This window comes from Labrus mixtus, chromosome 23, assembly GCF_963584025.1.
Source record: "Labrus mixtus chromosome 23, fLabMix1.1, whole genome shotgun sequence".
Classification (NCBI taxonomy): domain Eukaryota; kingdom Metazoa; phylum Chordata; class Actinopteri; order Labriformes; family Labridae; genus Labrus; species Labrus mixtus.
This window is the reverse complement of record NC_083634.1, coordinates 17,510,806-17,537,643: the sequence shown is the minus strand read 5'-3', so window position 1 is coordinate 17,537,643 and position 26,838 is coordinate 17,510,806. Positions and strand designations below refer to the sequence as shown.

The 26,838-nt window shown below is 41.7% G+C and overlaps 1 protein-coding gene across 2 annotated transcripts in view; it reads left to right on the top strand.

Moving 5' to 3' along the window:
• Nucleotides 1–26,838, top strand: part of si:dkey-172j4.3 (diacylglycerol kinase eta) — a 71,194-nt gene that overhangs the window by 36,228 nt on the left and 8,128 nt on the right. Inside the window, exons 1-20 of one of the 2 annotated variants that reach the window (XM_061031705.1) lie at nt 1,923–2,467; nt 9,365–9,475; nt 9,912–9,992; nt 10,565–10,669; nt 12,453–12,585; nt 12,883–12,989; nt 13,234–13,359; nt 15,377–15,479; nt 16,901–17,060; nt 17,572–17,680; nt 18,759–18,898; nt 19,434–19,521; nt 20,870–20,961; nt 22,089–22,188; nt 23,698–23,763; nt 24,771–24,942; nt 25,069–25,167; nt 25,424–25,508; nt 25,599–25,706; nt 26,716–26,812. In XM_061031705.1, the coding sequence (XP_060887688.1) occupies nt 2,309–2,467; nt 9,365–9,475; nt 9,912–9,992; nt 10,565–10,669; nt 12,453–12,585; nt 12,883–12,989; nt 13,234–13,359; nt 15,377–15,479; nt 16,901–17,060; nt 17,572–17,680; nt 18,759–18,898; nt 19,434–19,521; nt 20,870–20,961; nt 22,089–22,188; nt 23,698–23,763; nt 24,771–24,942; nt 25,069–25,167; nt 25,424–25,508; nt 25,599–25,706; nt 26,716–26,812 (2,241 nt within the window). In that variant the 5' untranslated portion in view covers nt 1,923–2,308. Of the gene's footprint in view, nt 1–1,922; nt 2,468–9,364; nt 9,476–9,911; nt 9,993–10,564; nt 10,670–12,452; nt 12,586–12,882; nt 12,990–13,233; nt 13,360–15,376; nt 15,480–16,900; nt 17,061–17,571; nt 17,681–18,758; nt 18,899–19,433; nt 19,522–20,869; nt 20,962–22,088; nt 22,189–23,697; nt 23,764–24,770; nt 24,943–25,068; nt 25,168–25,423; nt 25,509–25,598; nt 25,707–26,715; nt 26,813–26,838 lie in introns of those variants that run through there. The other variant, XM_061031704.1, reaches the window with a different exon arrangement.

Here is a 26,838-nt window from a genome sequence, read left to right as displayed (position 1 = left end):
CCGTTTTAAATTTGCTTCTCCTTGTGATGTCACAGTGGGATTCCTCCCCTCTCCTGGTATCTCCACTCATGGACTCCACCCCCAGCCTAGAGCCAAACTTTTGTGCAGGTCCACCATTTTTATTCTCGCTATTGAAGGAGTGATGTCTACGGGGAAAACTTAGTGGGCGGGGCTCATTGCATTTAAAGAGACACACACACCGAAACGGAGCGTTCTGAGAGAGCTGGTTTATACAGGGTCACAAACCTCCTCTGGTGCTTGATTCATGTTATATTTTGACCAAAGCACAGCACAGATGTTTCATTTAGACCACAGGGGGACTGTTTGAAAAGGTGGAAGAGGGGGAGAATATGTCCTCTTTAACAATCCAACTTGTACTTGATTTCTCAAATGCTTGTTTGCATTTCCCTAAAGGGGCAACACTGCCTCACAAAGCACGCTGATAATCAGTCATTTCACATCAATAACTTTAACACATGAGTCATTAAAACCGGCTAATGAAGCTCTTTGACCTGATTCTGAAGCCGATGTATACACAAGTGATTTTGGACTGAAAATAGATGAGTGTTTTTGGGGGGGGGGGAATTATTCTAAAGTTTTGAAAACGAAAAACATGAAAGAAAAAACAAAGACTGAAGGGAAAAGGTAGAGTCACATATGAGAGAGAGAGAGAGAGAGCTGGTGTCAGCGCGTGAGTCTGCAGGGAACAGCATGTTTCTGCTCATTAAAGACGGAATGAAACGCCGACTGGCAGTCAACACACACACATGCACATATGCACACGCTCGCTGTAATTTGCCTTGGCAGATGAGACACTGATCTGACACTGAAAGCGCTCCGATGACAGCGTGTAGGCAGCAGACATGAACACACACACACACACATGCGCACACAGAGTCAGGACAGCTCTTGCAGGTTGTTGAGACTAGATGCCTTAACTCGGCGTTCACAGCAGCATGTACTCTTGGTGTATGTGTGCACTCTCATTGCCAATCAAACAGGTTTTTCCAGTTCTATTTATAGCCTCAAGGAAATAGGCTTGTTCTTACTTACATTGACACACACACACACACACACACACACACACACACACACACACACACACACACACACACACACACACACTGCTCCTCTCAGGTTGGTGTCATGTGATGTGGGGGTAAGAGCTTATTTGCAACCGTGCCGCCTTATCTCCAGGATGTATGTTTGTCAGGGTTGCCAGGTTTGCTTACTATAAGTAAATGTTGTCATGTTTTTCTATGTAGCCCCTCGTAAATAATGGCTTGGACGCTATTAAGGTTTTTATAGCACTATTGGAAAACCATAAACAGGATTTACAATACAAGCAAAGATGGAGGCTTCAAATCCAAGCTGATATAGCCTCCAGTTCTCGTTCACACAAACAAACTCAAATGATGTTCCTTTTAAATGTTTTTTTTAGTTAGCATCAGCTACGACGTAGGGTGTTTGTCATGCTATATACTTAAGTTGGATAAAACAAGACTCAATCATGTTGTGTCTTCCAATTAAAATTCTGTAATTTTTCAAATCAGAAATCTTATTTTTTTTCAATTTTGGAATCTGTGAAGAAAAGATGTGTTCTTTTGGGAATCTCTTTTAACCAAAACTAAGAATTTAAATGTAGAAAAGGAGGGTGTTTGTTTGCGAGATCTGTCCACCAGTGATCCCTTTTGTCCCTCCTTGTCACCAGACTCAGAGGTCACCGTCAGCACTTGATGTTGCCAGATTTAGCAACATTTCAGACTCTAGAGGTTTTATTTTAATATAAGCGACTTACAAGTTTATCCAGATATGAAGACAATAGAGCAGACAGCCAGTTTCTTCTTTCAGTTTTTTTTTTAAGGACTTGGTCGCTTGTTCCTACACGATCTGGCAACACTGGTTTGTGTGTATGAGAGAGAGAGAGACAGAGGGACACACACACATATAGAAGAGGTGTGTCCTTCCAAACACCTGAAGGGGGAGTGTCTACCTGACAAGGTAAGATTGAAAGGGAGGAAGTGCGGTTGTATTGTTTGACGAATTGCCGGCTTGAAAAGAGAGCTGAGTCTGGGTGTGGGAGACAACAATAAAACTGGAAGAACTAGGGGGATTTTCTTCTTCAAAATCACAGAAAAAGTGGAGTTAAACATTTGGAAGAAGAAGAAGAAAGAGATGAGTCCAGGACGCTCTAAATAGCTGTGAGAAGGAGCAGAAGTTGAGAGAGTGACTTCCCCCCGTCACCTCAGACCTGTGAAAGTCACTGAGGTACACTTTGGACTACATCCAAAGACTACATCGGCTGCCGATGCTGGGGTGGTGTCGGCCCAGCGGGTGCTGCATGGCACCCCTGCTTTTCCGCTGTGAGGGAGGGGGGCAGGGTGACGACGACCAGCTCAGCCATGAGGACCAACTGGAATCCACCAGTCGCTTTGAGAAGTTGCAGCAGAGTCGCCTGGTGGAAGAGGTCAGTGTGAGAGAAATCCTTCTAGGGAGACCAAATAACGAGGATCATTTGTGCAGAGCTTGGAGGGGATGTTGATGGTAAAACCTGGGTTTTAAAGGTTCTGTCTGTTGCAGTGACAGTGCTGGTTGGCTCTTGTTTCAATTTGACAGAATTGGGAAAGCACATGGGAACGTCCAGGAGAAGGTGTGTTGTGGTTTTGAGTGAGTTTTTTTTAGTGTGATTTGATTGGCAAATTCTGTATTTACACGGTGACTGTGTGGTCCTGATTTGCAATTCTAGCTTCTATCAGAGAAGGATGAAATCATGTTTGTATCACATGTTAAAGTAGTAGTAGTCTTTTTTCATTCAGTCAATCCTCTTTGTCCATTTTATTTCCTTATGTCTGCTCATCACTTAGGATCCAACTAGGTCAAAGAAAAAGTAAAATAGGGTCATCACAATACGCCGAAGCCCAAAGTGATGTCTTCTTTTGTCAAACCCCAACGCTCTTCTATTAAATGACAATGAAGTATAAAGTAAAGCAGCACATTTTCATGACCAAATGGAACCACATGCACAGCCAACCTACGCTCTCAGGTGCCGGTCGGTTTCAGGAACATACGATGAAAAATTAAATCAACAATCGGTGGCTTAATTTCCCCTTGATTGTGAGCAAACAATACGCTTCACCTGTAGCTTCCTCATGTTCGCCCAGCAAAGTAGAAGTTTGAATCAGCAAATGTTTAGAGTTTTATTACATGTACAACTTTAAATAACACAGAAGGCAATCAGTCCCAACTTCATAGCTCATTAAAAAAGGAATCCATTATGTCCTGAAACAGCTGGCTCGGCAGGTTTTAAACAAACATGACTCGAACAATATGAAGTAAACAATGCTTTAACAGCCGTGATCTTTTCTTCTTTGTCGCCCGTTGATGAGATTTTTTTTTATAGTCTTTTCAACAATGGAAAACATGTGAGTAGAGAAGTGGTTCACAGACTTTTACTGCAATGCCCCTACAATGGAGGAGGATATTTTATCCCCTGGGGGAAAGTAAATAGATATCTAGTCTCAAGAGTGGAAGCATTGAGTGTTTGACACTGAAGACATCACTCTGTTTGTTTTAATTTATTAAATGATGAACCTGTTGGTAAAAAGGAAGATCTAAGCGTTATTATCATAATCTATTGATCCATGTTGGTTTTTCCCAAACGTTTACATGCACATTAAGTCGAGCTACAGTTACAGCTCGATTAGGACGTTTAACTGGAATACTGTCCTTGTCCCAGAATACATACACCAAGGGAGAATCCATTTAATGTCGGAAAATGTCATGCTACGATAGGTGGCAATATGCCCCCATTCATCTAGAAACTGTTGGACCTTCTTCGGTTTCACCTTGCTACCAAGTTAGCATAAGCCTTAGCTTTTGTTAGACGTAACTTCGCAGCATTTATATCCAATAAAACCTTTTATTTTACTGTGAATCCCAATAATAGGTGATACTGTTTTCCAGTCATAAACACATTTGTATACGTCTCGTGGGACAGTCATCTCCCTGATCAATCTTTGGTTGGATTGGTTTGTAAACTCTCCAATATCTGATGGCTTTCACTTAGCCGTAATGCTAACAGGTAAATGCCCAACTATTGGTCTCCAGGTCAGCTAAGTCTCCAGGGAATAAATTGAAGTTCATCGTGTTTACAACGTGTGACAACTGAAGATTGATCAGTCATGCGGGATAGTGTAGACAGAAATTGAATTTTCGTGCACCCACTTGGGGTTGTTGAATGCTCCAGAGCTGACTCAAAAAAGAGAAAAAAAAAAAGGTTTGAATCAATCAGAGTTGTGTGTGGGTGCACTCCAGAGCTCTGTTTGGCTGCGCGTTGCGTTTTGCAGACGAGTAAGTAATGTGTGGTAATTAGCTCTTGTGTGCAGATCCACTCGGCGACTCTTCAATTTGTGTGTCTGTTTGTGTGCAAATTGGGGCCTACTGGGGCTGATTGTTGCGATGTAATTAGTCCTGCTCTAATGAATACACTGATCTGTCTGACAACATCCCTCAGCAGGAGAGAGGAGAGAGTAAAAGAGAAGAGATAAACACCAGCGAGGGTGTGTCTGCAGCTTGACCGCAAGCTGCTGCAGAACCTGACCTTTTCATTTGCTATAAGTCTGGTTTAAAGAAGGCACATGTCTGCAGCCAATCACATGAAAGCCTTGGATTTCAGTCTTTTTCAATTCAACGACTAGTTCTGCTTTATTTCCTTGTTAATTGTTTAGCACCAATACACCAAGTCAAATTCCTTGTATGTGTAAATGTACTTGGCAATAAACCCAGATTCTGATTCTGATTGAATCAGCGCACAAAATTTGGTCCAGGAATGGCCTTGAGGAGTCTTTATTGAGAAGAAATTATTTATTGAGTTGTATGACAGCTGTACATTTTGACTGGCTAAAATAATAATGAAGTCTAAACGCATTCATGTTGTTTTTCCCGCCAAAAAGGTTGGAGTTTGACTCTTGGTTTTATCAAATCTTAAGACATTTAGACTCTTCCTTTACTTTGAATCATGACCTCAACTTCTTAAAGCAAAAACATAAAGATCAAAACACCAATTTCCAAACACCATTTTGTTCTTTTTTTTGCTAAACGGTTCAAAGTTAGCTGAAAAGGAAAGTAAGCTATCTAGTCTGCAGAGTCCCTCTGCACCTTTAAGAAAAAGCTAAAGACCCAGCTCTTTCATGAATACCTACTAACTTAATGATGATGGTCTCCATATTATTGATGATGATGATGGTAATGACGATGGTTTTTGTTTGATAACGACGACTTATAAGATGGTTTCTATACTGATTAGAGCTCTCAAGAACTGCCCTCAATGTTGTGCTTTGCCTCTGGTCACTTCCTGTCAGCACCTGTGTGTCCAATCAGACTCAAAGCTGATCGTTTGCTCTTACTGACATTGTTCCCTTTTCTTCTAGATCCCTAGGTCGCTTTGGATAAAAGCGTCTGCTTAGTGAATTGTAGAATTGTAGTCAGTTGTGTGTATACCCTGAGGTAGATGCCTCTGGCCCTTGTGGTGATGCACCGTCTAAAGTGCAGCCTCCAACCTGTACAAGTTTGACACCCAGATTGCAACATCCTGACTTTAACTTCCAGCACATCCCCTCCCCCGTATCCGCAGTTGCTATGTCATCATATGTCGGCTTTTGTCAAACAAAAAAAACTCTCCGATTAGCGGCATGACTGACGGCTCATGTTGGCGTCGCTGTGGACATCACGGATAAGTCTGATTGGCAGGACAGGTTGTTACACCTCGCCGTTATCTCTGATGCGTCAGGTGGTTTAGTCAAAAGAGACCTTTACTCCTTCTTGTTTTCCCCTTTCTCCTCTCTCTTCAAGGCTTTGCCGCTTCTTTGTTTTCTTCTCTTTTATGTTTGTTACATTCTTTGCATTATTGTTACCTTTTATTATCCCGTTCTCTGTCTCGCTGCTCGCCGCTGTCACAGCTCTTTTTCTTTTTTTTTCTATCTCTGCCTAATGATGCATACCATTGGACAATCTATCATGGTTTCCTCCATCAGTCGTCCCCTTCTTCTTCTTCCTCTCTTTTTTTTGCTCCCTTTTTCTCTAACGGTGTGACAACATGAGATCTGCCTCTCCCTCGGGGTATGAAAACACATTTACTCTAAAGAAACGTGCAGAAGCTGTGTGTGCCATTACTGGGAGTGATATCTCACGGAAGCACACACACACAGATAGAGCTGAGAAATGAGATCTTGAATTAGATTTATCACTGGGTCGGGGAGGCTTCTGCCGGGTAATACTCCCCGTGTTACAGACGGCCAAGGACATTTCTTCAAAGAGCGGACAGAGTACGACAGAAACACAAGTGAGGAACGCAGGAAGATGGATGAGTTACACTGAGACAGAGAGAGAAATAGACCTGGAGAGAGACGTGTTAACAGAAATAATGCGGCTAAAAGAGAAGTAGATAGAAACTAGGGATGTCCCTTGTAGGGCTCGACCGACATGGGACTTTTGGCGCCGATACCGATATCCGTATTGGGGAGAAGAAAAAAAATCAGATACCGATATATTGGCCGATTTCTACCTTCAATCTGGAGAGATGGATAAAGATATTCACATTTATTGCGTTATCTAACACATGTGGAAAAGATATATAATGAAGGTCACTCAACTGGAAAGTAACTAAGCATGTAAACTCGTCATCCCGGTCAAATTATAAAAAACTACATATTAACTCTTTATTGGCTACGCTTTTACAGCCTACAGCAGTAAAAAAAACAAAACTCTGCATTGCTGAAATATATTGCTGAAACAGAATATGCAACATGTGTCATACCACAGTTAAAGTGGTTTAAAGCAATGCGGTGTATTAAACTGCTGCTGTCTTCAGTGTAAATCAGTTATTCTAATTCAAATGTAAATACGACCCAGGATTTTTATTTGCTTGGTTTATGTCATCATGCTTGATACGAGTTCACACACCGCCGAGTCACACTTCACCTTTGCCCACACTTTGAAGTAGCAGACAGGTTGTGCAAGCTGTTTAGTCACAGGTGACGTCGAGCACATCGGGGAACTAGGTAATACTTTTATGACCCGGTTTACCGCCTTTGCTGATTACAGTGTGTTGGTATTTGTCCTTGAGGCGCTTTATGACGGAGCATCATTTGCTGTGTTATCTCATAAGATTTTACAAAGGTCTCTACTACACTCAGGATCGGGTTAGTCCAATCAGATCTGGATGTTCAATTCAAAGCTTTCACTATCTGTTTTTTGTGTGAGTCACACCACACTCATGTCAGCCGACGTTAGTCTCCTGTTTTACCTGTAACACCTGTAGCAGACAACTTTCTTTGCGGTTCAAGTTTGTCCACTGCTGCTCTCAAGTGTATGGTGACATTTAACTGAATGAAGGATTTAAGTGGCAGCTCGGCTCAGCCCCTCCAGTCCCACATGTTTTGCAGAGATGCCCTTTTTAAGTTGACCCTGCTTTAGTCCTTCTTTTGTTGGAGGGGACTGCTGAAGAGAGAGAGGAAATGTTGGGAGGAGAGAGAGGAGGAGATGACATGAGCTCTGTGGTTAATTTGACTACCTACATGCTGTGATGATTTGAAAATCACTCAGCGGACTTTAGACAAACAAGCTAGCAGCAGCTCAGCTCCCAGCCCCTCCTGACTTCCAGTTGTTAAGGGAATGGAGTTTATCTTTTTTTTTTTTTTTTTTTTTTTTTGCAACTTTGTGTTTATTGGGCAATCCAAACATTCCAGACGTTTTTTAGACTGTTATACAAAACAATAATAGAATGCAGAAGAAGAAAACAAAATGGTTATAATAATATCTTAGTTTGCCCATTTCTTTTTTTAAATAAAGCAACAAAAAACAAGCAACTTACAGTTTTTATTTTTTATTTTTGTTGTTTTTGCCGTTTGCTTCATAATAAAACCAAGTACATTAGCTTAGCTATGCTAATGATAAAGCTAAATTGTTATCATTTCTTATTTGATGCCAAATTATGCCATCGTTACTTTAAATACAATCTTAAATGTGTTACCTTCTTAACTCTGTTTATATTAAGATTAATTTAAAACTAACTAACACTACTTTATGGTTTTATCTGAACTGCAGCACTTTTACATGTTTTACTTACTGAGTCTGATTGTTTTGGAGCGGATGAGATAAAAAAAACAATGCTCGATGTACAATGACACAGCAAAAACATTTTATTTTTTTTATAAAAGTGCAGAATTAGATTGGGAAAATCTAAATCGTCTTCTTGGCAAATGATTGAAGGGTGCAGCACTTTATTTCCACTTTATATCAGAAGCCTCCATTGAATCGATTCCAATTACTTTTTAAATCTCAGTCGTACTATTTATGTGAAATCCACGGAGATAGTTGATGTGTGTGCGCTGGTGAAGTATGCGGGCCTGTTTATCTCCACGGGGAAGTGACAGGCCTGTCTATGGATTAACGTCTAATATAAGATGCCGCGAGGACTCGTGCAGGAATGTCGGCGGTTACGTGATAAACGTGCAGGTATGAAGCGAGCCATCGGCGAGCGTGACCAGACTTTTAAGATTGCATCGGCGCGTGTGTTTGTGTGTGTTTGTGTGTGTGTGCCCTGTATCCTCCCGTTTGGAGAAATGAGGATCTCCATGGCGACCCCTGATGTCCTATCTCAAATTGATTACCCATGGTGCATTCTGTCCCTCTCAGGGCATGTTCTCATAAATAGGGGAAAAAAAACAAAAAAAACGATTGCATGATAAGGAGACGCACGGGCGACGATGAAACGAGACAAAAAAGCCGCCACAATAGAATCAGCGGGGAGTTTCTTCCTCTGCAGATCCATTCAAATCCAATCATGCATTCATGCCACGTTTTAATAATAATTTTCATGCAGACACGGTTGGCTGCACCTCCTACCTGCTCCTATAATCGCAGCAGTACAGGACATTACCTCCGGTGCTTTTTTCTGCATTAACTTTCCTATCGACGCCGCATACTGATGCTCTGGCAGACGTTAGCTGCCTCCTTTTTTGTATTCAACAGATAAAGTGAGCGGGCTATTTTTGGATACATGCGGTGAGATGTTTCTAAAGGCCACCTTGACTTTCCCACATTTGATCGTAAATTACAGACTTTACTGGAAGGTGCTAAAAAAAAATTTTTAAAAACCCCAAAAAACAGCACTTAGCCTTCGAGTAAAAATCAACTCTTCTGCGGAGAAGAGCATTGAAGCAGCTTTTTTTTCTGTGACACTGAGGTTTGTCACACCATAAAAAATAAAAAGCAAAAAGCTGTCACTATGTTTTTGCGTCAGATTTTCTCAGTGCACTAATGTCTGCTCCCCCCCTCTCTTGTTATCCTCCCTGTCTCTCTACAGAAAAGTGTGAAGGAGGGAATCCTGTTGAAGCAGACCAGTTCTTTCCAGAGATGGAAGAGGAGATACTTCAAACTCAGAGGGAGGACCCTGTACTATGCCAAAGACTGCAAGGTGCAAGAATGTGTTCAAAATGATCTCATTGTTTTGGGAATTTGAAAAAAATGTGTATTCGTACTGCTATTAAATTAAATTCAGGGAGCTTTTAAACAAAAATTAAGTTGTAAACCCAACATTATACTACTCCCCCCTCCCCATACATTACATAGTGTTGTAGTCAAGACCACACTAACCGAGACCAAGACATACCCAAGACCATAAATATCACTGAATAATCATCATCTGTTGATGCCGTTAAGAAGGGGGGGAGGGGCAAACCAAACTACAAATGAATGGAAGTGATTTATTATGTTAGAAAGGGGCGTCTTTCCTTCCAGTGATGACTTGATAGATTTGCATGACTTTAAATATAAAGACAGAACGTGTGGGGCTGTGGCCACATCGACAAGGCAACTGATGTTTGTGATGTTTCTCCTTCTTCCTCTCTCAGTCTCTGATTTTTGATGAAGTGGATTTATCGGACGCCAGTGTGGCGGAGACCAGCACCAAGAACATCAACAACAGCTTCACGGTGAGGCGGCAACACTTAACCTCAAAATGTTTTTAAAAAATGTGGGGACATTTCTTTGGTGTTGCCAACAATGGCGGCCACCATATTGGAAATGCTAACTCAACCTAGAAACAGACATTGAGGTGGAGTTTGGGTGAAATCTTAAGCGTCCTGGAAAACAGCTACAATGCACCGACCTGACAGTTAGCCCGCCACTTATCATGCTAATTTATGAATAACTCTTTGACTCAATATAATCCAATAGGAGGAGTTTAAAAAGCAACCACCTGGTACAGTGTGAACTAGTAATGAAATTTTATTTTTTTTAAACCAGGCTTTCAATGTGTTTATTTTTTGCTGTAAAAATGGCCGTTTAAATATGGACTCTAATGTCGAAATCTTGGTTTTTGGAGCCAGCCTCAAGTGGACACTCCAGGAACTGCATTTTTTTTTTGCACCTCCACATTGGCTTCATTGTCCCTCTCGGTTTAATCCCACGAATAAAGCAGATTGGTTTGTAGAAGAGAGATTCTCACAGGTTTGAAGACGAAGGCTTGGATTTTCACACCACACATTCGTTCTCCGTCCCTCAGGTGATCACTCCTTTTCGCAAACTAATGCTATGTGCCGAGAGCAGGAAGGAAATGGAGGACTGGATCGGCGCCCTCAAATCCGTCCAAAAATGGGAAACCTACGAGGTTGGTCTCTTCATTTCCTGTCATTATTTGTTCTTCTGGCTGACATCAGGAGCTCAGTAAATGAGCCTTTGAAGCTCGTCATGGACGTGTAATCTATTTTAATGAGAACAGGCTTTGCACCTCAATCCTTAATTCTTCCTCCATCTGTTCTTTTCTCAACGCATCCCATCTTCCTGAGGAAATCCTCTCTTTCTCCCTCCTTCATCCCTCTCTGCTCTTGCTTCTCTCTTATCTGCTTTTTCATTTGAGCTCTTTGCCAGCAGATTGATGCCCCTCATAAAGGCAGACCCTCTGCTTTAATAAGCTATAAAGAGAGCTGAAGACTGTGAGCTGCTTTCCCAGTTGAAATTGAATTCTCTCCGGTTTTTTAATATACCTCGCTTCTTTTTTTTTTAAAACGATGCATTTAGACTTTTAATTTACAGCATTGTCTCAACCTGGTTAGGCTTTGATTATGTGTTCTTCCTTGTTATTTCCAGTCCTGCAAGTTTATACGGGCGCAGCTCAAACTGTGAAAACATCGGCTCAAAGTGAAACCTTTTTTCTTTCCTGAATTTGAAGAGTTGTGGAAATGTTGTGGGGGGAAAAACCTTACTTGTATGACTAAAAGGCTGACTTGAGAGCAGACTGAAAGAGTGATAGATTTTAAAAAAAACAGTTCAAATCCTCAGGGAATCAAAAGTACAGAAGCATAATGGTGCTTTCCATTTGATCTCGGAAGTCAGAAATTCCAAGTTGCTGGTCTGATACGTCATGAGGAACACTCTCCATGTAGGGGGAATTCCAACTCAGAGAAACTTCAGTAGTCTGAGTTCAAATCCAACATGGCTTCTCCGTGCATCAACGGTAACATTTAAGCTCTCTTAATTTACTACTCAGTCCTCTTTTTGTGTAATTAAATCAATCTCTGTGATTGCATCATTCAAGTTCTATCTGTGGACATGTTGTCGTGTTATTTTCCATGTTGTTATCGTCAGGTACAAGCTAACAGAACAAAGGTACTCCTTAAGTACGTCGTTGCTAGCTCCGGGATCCGATGTAAATGGAGCGCACCATTAAGCGGACATGCATCCATACATTGTACTGACTCCATTTTCCTGCGAGAATAAGGAAAAGTCAGACGTTTGGTCCAGATCTGGTTATCTTATCTCGAGGTTGCAAAGCTGGTTTTCCTGCGATCACGAGTTCATTTCAGTTGATTTGTAAAGATCTTGACTTTTCTTGTAATCTGGGGATAACAAACCTTTTTTTTCCTGTTATAATGGGTACATTTATATCATTATCTTGTGATTACAAAGATAGTGTTCCCGTGATGATGGGATCATTTCTTGCCATTTTCTAACCAAAACATAACCAGTGTATTTATGCAGTTTGGACAGTGTGCAGGAGTTTACTTTAAATCTTCCGTAAAATGAACCCTAACATTGGGTTCCTCGGACCTCCATGTTTGCTGCTGTGGTCTCTGTGCAGACATCAGCGTCTTTGGAACTTTACTAGGATAGTATCAGAGTTTACTGTGTCGTACTGCTGATGTCATCGATGCTTCCTTTGGCCGTTTGGTTCCCCATGAAATTCAAAGTCTTTCTCTCGTCTTTAGCATGTCTTCTTATGCAGCACAGTTTCTTCCCCCCCCCCCCCCCCCCCCCCCCCCCCCCCCCAGGCTAGCTGTTTCCATGTTTTTACTTTGTTCTGACCCTTTGTGTTTCAACCCTCTAATGTCAAACTGTTTCACATGTAGCGCTGATGTACCCCCTGATTATCCTCCCCCCCCCCCCCCCTCCAGGCCAGCCAGTTCAACATGGAGCACTTCTCCGGTATGCACAACTGGTACGCCTGCTCGCACGCCCGACCGACCTTCTGCAACGTCTGCAGGGAGGCTCTGCCGGGGGTCACGTCCCACGGCCTGTCCTGTGAAGGTACGCACACACAAAGAGAGAGAGAGATAGTCCCTTTTTATAGTCGATTTGAAAGTCAAATTGATATTGGGAAAATAACTACTCCATATTGATGGCTACATTTTATCACATTTGCATTTGATTAACAAACTGACCAGTTTTTTTTGTTGTGGATCTTAAAGTTTAAAAATAAGTTCCATCTTATTTTTCTTAATAACAGTGCTATGAATGTGGGCTTATCTTGTTGTACTTCACATTGTGAGGGCTACACGTTTGCCAGTGTGACCGCGCCCTTTAAGATTATGTCTTTCTCTGCAGTCTGTAAGTTCAAGGCTCATAAGCGCTGTGCCGTTCGCTCCACCAACAACTGCAAGTGGACCACGCTGGCCTCCATAGGAAATGACATCATCGAGGACGAGGAAGGGGTGAGTGATTGGGTCGTGTCTGAAAAAACAGCGCTAACCACTGCACTAGCATGCAGCGCTAACTTATCTCTAAAATATCAGAAATAGCTCGGAGTAAGACAAATGTTTTTTGGATTTGCATGCAAAGAATTCGTCCCCGACTTGTTTGTGTTTGTTTTAATGACTTGCAGTCAAATGAGTCTGGCTCAGGGTGTTGTAGCTGAGGCCTCACGTTTATGTGATTTGTCCATGTTTTTCCCTCCAGGTGGTCATGCCCCACCAGTGGCTGGAGGGCAACCTGCCGGTCAGCGCCAAATGTGTGGTGTGTGACAAGAACTGTGGCAGCGTGCGGCGGCTGCAGGACTGGCGCTGCCTCTGGTGCAAAGCCATCGTAAGTGTTAACCGTCTCATCAAAATCAGAACATCACTGATACCTTCAAGTTATTTCCACATGTCGCCCCCTACAACGACATGTAAAGTCAAACGTCACGATCTCATCGCGGTAGACGTGAATGCATTGCTTGACATCTGGGCTGAAAGAGTCGCTGCCAGTCTGCGCGGTAAGCTGTCCGAGTTAATTATCGTACCCGGTGAGAGGATAAAAAAAAAAACATGTCTGCAGCGACTTCCAGGAGCTGTCTAAATGCAAAGCAGCTCCATAAACCAACTTCTCAGGATAAGACGGGATAGTGCAACATCTGCCCGTGATAAATGTGACAAATGTCATCAACCAGGATCGGAAAGTTTTCGATATACTCAAAATGTTTCTGAAAGAGAAAACAGAGTGATTGAAAGATGTTTTTTCTTCTTCTTCATGACATGAAATCATCTGAAGACTTTTTCACTCTCGAGAAGTGTTCCTGTTATCTGTTCTTGACTCGCCGTCGTCTTACCTGTTCACCTCCTGAAGACTGAAGGTTTCTCAAAGTTCACCTGAGTCATCAGAGTGATAGGACGACACTTAAAGGTGGGAGTCAGAGATCCCCCGAGGGGAAGAGGAAGAGGAGGCGGAGAGTCGGTTTTAAATGAGAAACTTCACAGGGCTGACCTAATTTCTGACCGCCTCAAGCAAGACGACTTTTAATCAATTTCCTGAGCTCGGACGTTTAAAAAGAAAATTAAAATTCCTATACACACTCCTGAAAGTTTCTAGATCATTTCAGGAGGTCGGTTCCTGACAGTCTATGGTCGTGCCTTCGCAGGGAATAAATGTCAACACCCCACTCGATAGAGGTTCATTCTGTTTTAAAGATGGAGTGCAGCATGATCTGCATTTTAAACTGTGTCTCCAAATGTTTCAGTCCCGTCGGAGACCATTCAGTTTTTTGCAGAACAGAAAACTTTCTAAAGCCTCATCACGTCTATTTACAGGTTTTAAAGTCTTTATATGCGATTTTTCACACTTACATATAATAGAAATCAAGTATATCCTCTGAAAATAACTCTGTGAGTCATGACTGTCTACAATGGGTGTAACACCCGAGTCCCACTGTCTGTGATGTTTTCAGAGTCCTATCTTCACTTTGTTTACATCGCCGGGACGGCCGGCTGACTCCTCCCCCTCACGTATAAAAGTTGTTTAATTGAGGGACTAGAGAAAAGAAGAATAACATACTGTACTCACTGCTTAACTGTGTTTCTAAATCACGCTCATTTCAGGTAAATTTACATGCAGTGTGAAGATACGAGCATAATAAAGATCGCTAGCATTAGCGTGCTAACACAACAATGCACCGCGAGTTGTTTTGGTTTCATGCTGGTGCTCAAGGGCGACATCTGCTGGATCAAAAAATCGCATATAAAGCCTTTAAACTGGCAGATATAATACGTTTGGTTTAGTGTTTATAAAGTGGGTGTCTTGATACATTCAATTGAAGCCTCATGAGTCTCAATTCATAAAAAAGAAAACTAAACTAATCATGTTGCTCTGTTACGCTGAGCTTCATATCGCTCAAGGCAAAAGATACAGCGAGAGTTTTGGACTAAATTATACAAAAAGAAGAGATCGCACTCTAACATGAAATGGTTTAAAGCTCAGAATGTGAAAAGAATAAAAGTGAAATAAGTCATGTTGTGATTTAAACAGTTAAAATGAATCACACAGAAGAGTCGTGAGGATCTGAACATGAAGTCAAACACACAGCCATAAAGATGTTACATTTCTTTGTCTCACTTAGCAGAGCATGGACTGCTCTTGAGCTTTTAGTGCAAATTAATTTCCTACACGCACACACACAGAAATGAATCAGAGTGGTATTTGTAAAGGTTTAGAACTGACATTTGGTGGATTTCAGAGGGATGTAATGACCTTTCTGCTTCTACTGAAATATAGAATTGCTATGGAGACCGCTGACCCTGTGTGTGTGTGTGTGTGTGTGTGTGTGTGTGTGTGTGTTTGTGTGTCTCAGGTCCATAACAGCTGTAAAGAACAAATGGGAAAGGTGTGTCCCCTGGGTCAATGTCGAGTGTCCATCATCCCTCCCACTGCACTTAACAGCATCGACTCAGATGGTGAGACGCCTTTGTACACACACACACACACACACACACACACATGCTGGCTCTTTCGTTCAGAGAGTCAGATCTTCCAGAGGGATCAGGGTTCAAGAATGTCACCTTTCATCTTCAGCTGTGTCTTTCCTTTGATGCTGAGGGTGTGAGACCTTTTCTTCAAACCCTCAAACATTTCATGTGAAACACAACAATGTAAAGATTCAGTTTTTATACCTTTTCTGTAGAGTCACATCTTTAATTATCATCCAGCAGAAAGATAAAGCTTTAAATAATGTTACATTATGATCCAGATGTTTTGCACCAAAGCACACCTCTGCTTCCATGGAGTGTACACCATCATGTCTCCAAATGTATTTTATAAAAAACATTCATATATTATATATTTAAAGATGGCTGCATGGTGGATCAGTGGTTGGCGCTGTTGCCTCACAGCGAGAAGGTTCCAGGTTTTGAATCCCTCGTCTGACAGGAGACTCTCTGTGTGGAGTCTGCATGTTCTCCCTGTTCATGTGTGGGTTCTCTCCGGCTTCCTCCCACAGTCCAAAGACGTGCTCGTTAGGTTCACTGCTGACTCTAAATTGCAGGTGTAGGTGTGAATGTGAGTGTGGCTGGTTGTCTGTCTCTACATGTCAGCTCTGTGATTGAGTGGCAAACAGTCCAGGGTGTAACCCCGCCTCTCGCCCCATAAAACAGCTGGGATGGCTGTGAGATAATGGGTGGTTGGATATATTAAAAGATAAAATGTTACACGTTTCCAATCCTGAAATTCTCCCCATTTGTTGATTTTCAGTCGAAGATTGACTCGCTTCTTCTTTAACAGTATATCTGATCCTGGCCTGTGTGTGTGTATGTGTATGTGTGTGTGTGTGTGTGTGTGTGTGTGTGTGTGTGTAGTATTTCTAAAGAAAAATCTCCTTCTGCTTCCTCTTATCAGGCTAACTTGCAGGTTTTGTTGTAAGCACAATGAGCTCTTTCTGGTCTGTCTGATTTTTGTGGGGGATCTTAACGTCTTCACATTATCTCGTCTGGATCATAAAGAGGCCTCAGGATTTAAATGAAACTGTTTTTATTACAAGTAAAGGCTTTAAGAACATCTTTTTAAAGAAACATCATGAAGTTTAGAAAGCTGAGGGGAAACCTTTATAGTAATGTTAAAGTACTTATCAAACCCTGCTCCATATTTTTTTTTTAATCTAGGGGTTTGAGATCAAGCAGAAGAGAGCCTGACAATAAACTCCTGCCTCGTTTGAACTGAACTACAAACTATTCTCTACAAATCTTTGACATGTTCTGATGTAAATAAAGTCTCTTGTGATCTTGTCACAGATGCCTCATAGTTACGTCCCTGTTAAAGTGTTTTCTAGTCCTTTCCTTTTTCAAAACCCTTCTTGATTCATTTCTAACCCCTCCCCCTTCAGGCTTCTGGAAAGCCACCTCAGCGTCGTGCTCCAGTCCTCTCCTGGTCCTCTGCAACTCCAAAAGTGGAGACAACCAGGGGGTGAAGTTCCTACGCAAGTTCAAGCAGTTCCTCAACCCGGCTCAAGTGTTTGACCTGATGAACGGGGGACCAGAGCTCGGGTACTTTTAGTTTCCTTGAAGTTCCAACAGGACGAGAAAATGTTAGCGGTTTATCTGCAGGGGCGTGTCCAGGCTTTTATTGGACTGGGGTGGCCCAACTGGGGCAGCGGTGGCCTGAAGGGTGATGTGCACCCAAACACACAAATACAAACAAAGGATTTACCCTTTTCTAAGCCCAATAATATCTAGTTTATGATGCATGATAGTGGCAACATTAGCTTAATTTTTAAGATGAATATTCATAAGTCCCGCCTCTGACAGCCAATCACAGTTTAGGCCCATGCCACCACTGACCAGCCCTCTGGACACGCCCCTCTTTAACTGTGTACAGGCTGTACTTTTACTGTTTAGTGTCTTCATCTGTAGGAGTTTCTAGTTCACAATGACTTGTGCCATGCATGTACTGAAATGCAGCTTTTTTCCTGCCTTGTAATGTCGTCTACCTCTTACCAATCCGTGCTCATCTTCCTCCTCTTTCTCTCCTTTCTCTCCTCCTCCTCCTCGCTGTCAGCCTGCGCCTCTTCCAGAAGTTTGTGACGTTTCGTATCCTTGTGTGCGGAGGAGACGGCAGCGTGGGCTGGGTGCTCTCAGAGCTCGATAAACTAAACCTTCATAAACAGGTGAGCTGGAGGAGGAGGAGGAGGAGGAGGAGGAGGATGATATAATGGTGAAGGTGACTGTGAAGAATGCTGACTGCTCAGAGAAAGCAGGACGCTGCCTCAGTTGTTGTTTTTATGTTCAGTCTACTGAAACATCTCAAGACCAAATGTTGAAATACAGAAGAACAAGACTCTCTTTTTCTTTAAATTAAAAGTACTTAATCTTCAACATTTGCCTAAATCATTGTATTATATTTGGAAATACTTGACTTGACTATTTGGATTGCAGAAAGGACAAATAGAAATGTGTAATATAAAGATTTTGGATTACTGCCCGACCTATATGTCTCTGATACCGATATATCGGCCGATATCTTTCTTAGGTCTATAGATCTGTAGTGGTAGATTTAGATATACACATCAATTGTGTTGTTCCCTCAAATGCTGTTATCAAACACTTGTGGAAAAGATATACGATGACCATAAGATGGTCTCTCAACTGGAAAGTAACTGGGCATGTAGCCACAGCTAGTTGCCACTAAGCGTAGCCTAGCTTAGCATAGAGTACAGACCTGAAACTGGAGTTAATAGCCTGAGGAATTAGGGACAGACTGGCAAGTAGACACTATATGTAGATTTTCAGTGAAGAACAAGGTTGGCTAATTGGACAAATTACCGCTGACACATTGATTATCTCAACTAGTTGATTAATTTTATGGATGTAATCTAAATTAATTAATTAATTCAGAATCAATTAACATGGTTTGTATTTGAATTGAAGATTTCATTTTAAAATAAACAGCCATGTCAAATCAGTTTGAATAATCCTGGGTCATGTCAGACGGTACAGATTAGACAGTTTCAGGGCCAGTCGGCATTACTTTTCTAAAATATATAATATTATTGACATTTCTAGTTTATCTGACACATCAGCCTGCTTCTATAGGAATAGAAAAAGCTTTTATATTTTTCAACACCAGATTTGTATTTGCCTGGAGACATGAATTTCTCTTGTGCTGCTTTCGACTGAGAATAGGATTTTATCAGCTTGTATGCGGATGATACATTGATGTATATTTGATTGTTCTAATCTCTGCAGTGCCAGCTTGGTGTCCTTCCTCTGGGCACAGGTAACGATCTGGCTCGTGTCCTCGGCTGGGGAGGCCTCTGTGACGACGATGCTCAGCTGTTGCAGATCCTGGAGAAACTGGAGAGAGCCACCACCAAAATGCTCGACCGGTAAGACCAGAGGGAGCGTGGGAGTGTAAGGGGGATTAAAAACAGAGGTGGGCACAGTCAGCGAAAAAATTTAACTGAAGTCTAATTATAGCTTAGGAGGTGCTGGTAGGCAGATTTTGTCATCTTTCCACAGAGCTAGCTAGCTGTGCCCATCTTTTTCTGGTCTTTATGCTATGCTAAGCTAACCAGCTAGTGGCTACAGCTTCCTATAGACACTAGAATGGTATCAGATTTCTTTGTAACTCTCAGCATATTCCTAAAAATATTATTATATCCTATAAATGATATGCACTTAAACCAGACAGGTTAAAGTATTTCACAGGTCCTGCATGTATTCTGAGATTTTTTTTTTGTCCTCAGTTTGAACTTTTTGCAGATGTTTGTAGATCTGTTCTTATCAGGGGAACGATCTCAGATAGAAAAAGGACACGAGCGCTGTCGATTTCCTGCCTCCCGTCCTCCTATGTTGATCGTATTATCTGATAGTGAAGTTTATTTTCTGGCGGTGTGTGTCTTTGTGTGTGTGTGTCTTTAGGTGGAGCGTGATGACTTACGAGCTGCCCACCAGCGCTAAACGCACACCGATCGTGAAAGAAGACGACAGCCTCGATTCTCCTCTGCAGGTAAACGACTCCGCGGGAACTTCGAGGGGGAAACACCTGCCTGTTGACAGATGGCTTCCATCATTAATTAGCCTCCACAACGGCAGACCTCCACGTGCTCGAGATAATTTTGGAAAACATCCTCTAAGGATGATTAAATCTGGCAGCTGGAAGCCAAAACAATCAGACGTAAACCTCGGGGAGTGGTGCAGACAGACATGGATTGAAATTTAAGATACCTGTCCACTGAAGGGGTTTAAGTTTGTTTCTGCTCCTGAACAGTCAAACTCCACTCCGCTGTCTAATATTTACAAAAGGAGAGGACATATTTTCCCAGTTTTAAGACTTTAAGGCTCTTATCTGTTTTTGTAAGCTCGTTAAAGCTTCTTTGAGGAGTTTTGTTCTGGTTATGAAGCTGACTCAAATTAATACTGACGCTACAAAAAGCAACCAAAACCATCTGAAAAGAATATTTCTAATTTCTGTATGTTCATTTTTGAATGCTTGTAAGCGCCGCCGGCAGGTAGGTGACAGGCTAGGAGATTAACCGCACGTTTCCAAAACAGCCTTTGTTTACATTCACCACAGAACGAGATAACTTTGACTGTTTAAAGAAAGCAGGATCTGATTTTTTTTTAAGATAAAATACTCTTTAAACACACACAAGTATGTACAGGACCAGCAAGTTGAAAAGATGCATTTCTTTGTCCACAGGGGGGCGCCAAACTGGCCCCAAGCTGAAAGTTCCCCACAGGATTCAAAAAGTTAAAAACTAAAACTCGCAACTCGTGCATTTGAAGTTGAAAGGAAAACAACAGGATGTGTGTGTTTGAGGCCGGTTGTTTGCAAAGCGCTCAGTAAATAAGTACATAGAAGGAGTAGTGTTGACACAAAGTCTTTCATTTAAGACTCTTCATCCTCCATGTCAGGTTTTTTATTTACATGTCTAATATTTAAGATTGCGTAAGGATTTTTTTTTTCATCCCCTCTGGTTTTCTGAAGTTTTTTATTTGAGTGTTTTTCTGAAGTGGTTAAAGAAGTTATTGGATGAACAGATGAAAACACATTTTACTTATACATCAACAAGACAGAAAGGACACAAACACTACCAGAACTGGTGGAGCAGTGGTTAGTGGGTGCGCCCCATGTATGGAGGCAGGCGTCCCGGGTTTGAATCCGACCCGTGGCTCCTTTCCCCCACTGTCTCTCTCTCCCTGATTTCTGCCTCAATCTACTGTCTCATCTCTTAAATAAAGCCCCAAAACTAATTCATGCAGGAGGATTCAAACAGATATAACTGCAGCCTGTCCTTTAAAACTCTGACACCTCTCTCTCTCTCTCTCTCTCTCTCTCTCTCTCTGTCTCTCAGGTCCACATCACTCAGTATGCAGACTCCGTGGCCTCCCACCTCGCCAAGATCCTCGACTCGGACAAGCACAGTGATGTCATTTCCTCTGCCAAGTACGTCTCATTTACACCTTTAGAGAAAAAAAGAGGTTAAAATAGAAGAAGTGAGGATGTAGGGGAAAGAATTAAGATGGCAAGAGGGACGATGAGCGGGGAGAGAGGGAGAGTGTTTGGTCAATGAGTATTGATCTTTGTCACTTTGGTCTCATCCCCACACACACACACACACACACACACACACACACTGTGAGGGGACATTAAGCGCTGCCCGGCTGTAAGTGCAGCAGACAGATGAATCAGTATTTAGCGCTCGTCCTCCCTGCATAAGTACATTAGTCGTCCCCCCTTTGGGAAGAGTGAGACGGCTGTTCCAGAGCACTTTTCTCCTCTGTGTGTGTGTGTGTGTGTGTGTGTGTGTGTGTGTTTACGAGTGTGTGTTAAACTGCTGCTGATGTAGTGGAAACCCTGCAGCATATCTTAAAGCGCCACAGGGACCCGAGGACACGTCTAGAGCACGTAGTCATGAACACGCTACACCAAAGAATGTCTCTCTACCTGTTTTTGAAATATGACATTTTTATCATCATCATACGATGCATTTTAAACAAGTTTCTCCATGAGGTCAAAGGTCACAGCAATATATGAACAGGGACGGTTTGTATGCATGGAAGTGTAACCTTATTTATGGAGAATAATCATTAACATTCAGGCTGTTAAGCTGCACGGTGGTGCAGTGGTTAGCGCTGTTACCTCACAGCAAGGAGGTTCCTGGTTCGAATCCCTGTCGGACAGGAGCCTCCGATGATGAATTCTGAAGTCAAACCTGCTGAGAAAGAAGAACGTGTTCTCCTGCAGAGATCTTTGTTTATCAGGATCAAATGTTTGCTAAAAGTAAGAGTGAGTTTGCAGAATCCTCCCTGCTGAGTCACACAGCAGCAGAGTTACAGCTGTGAGTAAACAGAGAGAAAGTGTGTGTGTGTGTGTGTGTGTGCGGGGGAGCTGACAGGCAGGTAGGTGGTCATGAATTCAGAGCACTCCTGTGTGTGTGTGTGTGTGTGACTGCACCATAAATCACCAAAGCTAAAAAACGTGTTCACCTGCTAATTTACCCCACAATAACGTCGTTCATCACGTTAACCTTCACCCTCTCCCCCGCCCCCCTCCTCCCCCTCCTCGGTCAGGTTCCTGTGTGGGACGGTGAACGACTTTGTGGCGGAGGTGGGGAAGGCGTACGAGAGAGCCACGGAGAACAAGGAGGAGGCCGACGCCATGGCAAAGAAGGTAAACGCTTTTTTTATTTTTTCTGTGTGATGTGGTGTGTGTTCGTTATGTAAGAGCTCGTGTAACTGTTGGGGGGGTGTGTGTGTGTGTGTGTGTGTGTGTGTGTGTGTGTGTGTGTGTGTGTGTGTGTTCAGAGTCATCACTCCCTCTGGTACTTCACATTTTCTCTTTAAACACTTTAAAAATCTGAATATGAGGACTGAAGAGGTGTGTATGGAGTACTAAACTACATAAATACGAGAGACATTTGGCAGAAGTTAAGCATCATTTTGTTGGGGCGCTAATGGCCTAGCGGTAAGAGTGCACCCCATGTATGGAGGCGATATTTCTCCAAGTGTGCGGCCTGGGTTCAAGTCCCACCTGTGGCTCCTTTCCTGCATGTCGTCCTCCAATCTCTCTCAGGATACCTATATCCTAGGTATAGGCCCAATTTGTCCCCCATAACAATCAGGGGAGGGAGGGGGGGGTGTGGCCCGATTCAAGGATTGTCGTATTCCAAAGAGACCTCAAGTGTGTCTGGGGTCATTATGATTATTTTACTGCAGCAGGACAGTCATCTGACAAAGTCGATCGTCCTTATTTGATTTTCTTCTCAAATCACGTTTGATCAAATGAGATTCTGTGAGATCTCGTGTCTGTATGTGGTCTCCCACTCTGGCCGAGTCGTCTAGTTTGTGCAAAACATTTTTAATTTCATTCTTAAATATACTGTTAATGCATTAAATAAGGTCAGACACATAGAGAAGTATATCATCTGCATATAAAGAAAGTCAATAAAGGTTTCGAAAATTCTCCTCAGATTTAAAAAACTAGTAACTTCTGATTCTTTATGGACATGATCAAGGAATCTTTTTAGGCAAAAGTACAAGATTCTCCGTTAATATATTTGAAGATTGTTTAAATAAACATGTAGCAACCTTATAGAAATTGTCTGCGACAGATGGTCTCCTCTTTCTTTTGCATTTGTTAACCATTTGAGGAATATGATCGGTTTAAACTGACCTTATGTCTGTGGTCTCCTAAGTTTTTAAAAACCATCTAACTGAAGTTGTCGGCTGGTTCCAGCTTCTTAAATATGATGTTTTTGTCTTTTTTTTAATGGGAGAGTGGGGAAACTGGAAGTCATGGAATGAAACTCAATCATTACAGCAGCCATCTTTAACAAGTGAAGAAACTCACGCTGGGAAAGTGTCGTTTGCCAAATGTGTTTTTTATGAAACGGTTTGAGTGAGACATCCCCAAAAGAGAGAAAATCTTTTCATCCAGCAGACGCGTCCTGAGCTTTCACCGAACCTTTTTCCTGTCAGAGCGCTTTATACTGTCTGCTTCTATGTCGTACTGTCGCCTGGGGGGAAATTCTCCCATTACTTCAACAAATAAAAGATCTCTGTATCTGTAGGGATTTCATGCTGGTAACTGCAGCCACATAGAGTATAAATCTACTCTGAGCTCTCTTTTAACGCTCCGTTGTGATGTGATTTTAAACACTTCTTCCTCTCTGTGTTTCAGTGTGCTCTGCTCAACGACAAGCTGGATTCACTCGTCAAGGCCTTAAGTGAGGAAGCGGAGGCTCAGGTAAAAAGCAAGAACAAACTCCATGTGTGGTCTGATAGTCACCAAATAAAAAAAAAGGTCCGAAATCATGAGATGTGTCGTCAACTACATGTTTAAAAAAATCCTCTAAAAATGTGACTAAGAAGATCAAACCAGCTTTTCCTAAGGACCGTAAGTGATACAGATGGATATAAAAATGAATGGAGAGGAGTTAAAAGTGTTGTCAATCTTAAAACAAATGATATAATCGGCTGGACAATTAATCGGTCGGGCTCTTATTTAAACTTGAAAAGGATGATAATATTTAACCTTTAAGACATCAAATATTGGTCACCATTAAGGAGATTTTAAATGGCACAAGATATCCAGATATCGTCCATTAAGTTCAATGATGATGAATTTGAAGTGAACAGTAGACTACCTCTTTATATTTCTGAAGTATTGTTTGCTCTGAGAGGATAAAAGTCTTCCTCCTCAGTTGAAAACATCAGAGTTTTGAAATCCCCCTGACTCATCCTGATCTTTTACCGAGGTAGCAGAGAAAGCAGTGTTTTTCTTCCCTTTCCCCCTCAGGAGCTGAAACACAAAACAGTGCATAGCTTTTTGTTCCCCCTGCTCCCTTTGGAGTCTTTAGTTCATGGATTGATCTCGGTGCTCTAAAAGAAATAACACTGCCTCAAAACGTCTGAATAAATCCACCAACTGCTCCATTCAAGGCGAGAGGCGGTGAAGTTTAGCTTCACATCAATAACTTTTTGTATTTTATTCATAAAAAAAAAAAAAAATCCTCCTTTCCCTATTTATCAAGAGGCCTGCCAGAAATGTCCCCCCACTTAGCTGCTCCACAGAGCAGTAACAGTAAATATATTTGAATGAGGAGACATTTTCTGGTTTATTGATAATGTCTTTCGGCTGCTCATGAATAAAACAAATCTCAGAGGGAGTGCGAATGATAAAGGACTCAACACCGCCATTTATTTATCTGACAGCTAGAGGAAGCTGATCCTTGTCTTTCCCGCCACTTTCAGGTGGTGCCGGCAGGGTCGGTGCCCAGCCAGGAGAGCGGCGGCTCGAGCCCCGGGGAAAGTGGTGGGGAGTCGGGTTCAGAGGGTAAAACATACCGGTCCAAGGAGCAGCTGATGCTCCGAGCCAACAGCCTGAAAAAAGCCCTGAGGCAGATCATCGAACAGGCCGAGAAAGGTACGCCAAAGACCGCTCCGATCACATCAAGAGATTTATGGTTTTATTTTTATATGTGCCAGTTTTTCCTCTCTTTGTTTTTTGGATATCATGTTTGTCTTGACGTGCCGCCTGTCATCGTTTCAGTGGTGGATGAGCAGAATCGACACACGCAGGTCCAGAGGATGTCGTCGTCCTCCTCCTTCAAAAGAGAAAACAGCGAGGAGCTGAAGGATGCTGAGCCGCGTAAGTGTCTCTTTTAGTTTGGACTCAAAGTGAAGGGACATTCTCCAAAATGCTGTTTTTACATTTTTAGAAAACAAGAGTATTTTTAAAACTATGAATCTATTATGTAAGAAAAGCTTTGGCACCAACATCATCAGACGTCTTTTTTTTATTTGATTGTTTTAATTTTGTCCAATATTGAATATTCAAATTTTAGGGTGAAATTGTATTTTTTTATTATTTCTGGACGTTATCTAAAAATAATGCCTCTGTCCAGGTCTTGGAAGCTTAAGTCCCACGTCCCCCATCGTCCTTGAGAAACCAGAGAGCCTGAACACTGTCACCTTCAACGAGGACGCTGTGTAAGTACATCCTCGTCTTGTCGCTGAATAAGTTGCTCCTATTATCGAGTAACCACTTTTTAATAAACAATTTACGTTCTGTGTTTGTAGACACTGTTCTGAGAAGTGTGTGATGAACAACTACTTTGGCATCGGCCTGGACGCCAAAATCTCGCTCGAGTTCAACAACAAGAGAGATGAGCACCCGAAGAAATGCAGGTATGAACAAGCTCACCCACACCAGACTAATAATAATCTGCTTACAGAGCGTTAATTATGTAACCCAACAACTCTCTTTGCCAGCAAGTGTTTCTCTAGCCAATATCAGCCATGATCTAGTAATCAACATTTTTATATTTTCTTAGATTTTTGCTAAAGCATGGAAAGATACAGACATGGGCAGGGTTCTCTGTTGGATATGTTTATAGCACATTTTCCATAGAATTCTTAATAATACTGTAAACACATAAAACTAGGACAAGGCCATAAAGAAGTTTCAAGACTTTTTCCATTGCATTCTAATTTAAACTCTTCCTAAATAAAATAAGCTTGGACACATGAAGTAGTGTATCGTCTGCATATAAAGACATTTTCCATTACATTGTTAATAAACCTGAAAATACAAAAAACAAAGTCAGACACATGAAGAAGTACATCATCTGTATTTAAAGACATTTTCCATTACATTCTAATTTTTGCTGTTTAGAAATAAAATAAGGTCAGACACAAAAAGTAGTATATCTTCTGCAAATAACGAAATCGTCCATTACATTCATATTTTTTTTTTTTATAAATAAAATAAGTATCGAAGCATAGAGAAGTACATGATCTCAGTATAAAAACATTTTTCATTTAATTCTTACTTATACTGTTAATGAATTAAATAAGGTCAGACACATAGAGAAGTATATCATCTGCATATAAAGAAAGTCAATAAAGGTTACGAAAACTCTCCTCAGATTTAGACAACTAGTAACTTCTGATTCTTTATGGAAGTAATAAAGGAATCTTTTTGGGCAATAAAAGTACAAGATTCTCCTTTAATATATTTGAAGTTTGTTTAAATAAACATGTAGCAACCTTATAGAAATTGTCTGCGACAGATGATCTCCTCTTTCTTTTGCATTTGTTAACCTGAGTGACTGAAAGAATTCTTTGATCAAAGTAAATGTTTTGTATGTGATATAAACAGTGTTAAATCATTTATTTTTCCTGTCTCCTCATGCAGTAGTCGTACCAAAAACATGATGTGGTACGGAGTTCTAGGGACTAAAGAGCTGGTCCAGAAGACGTACAAGAACCTAGAGCAGCGAGTTCAACTGGAGGTCAGATACAAACACCCACACACACA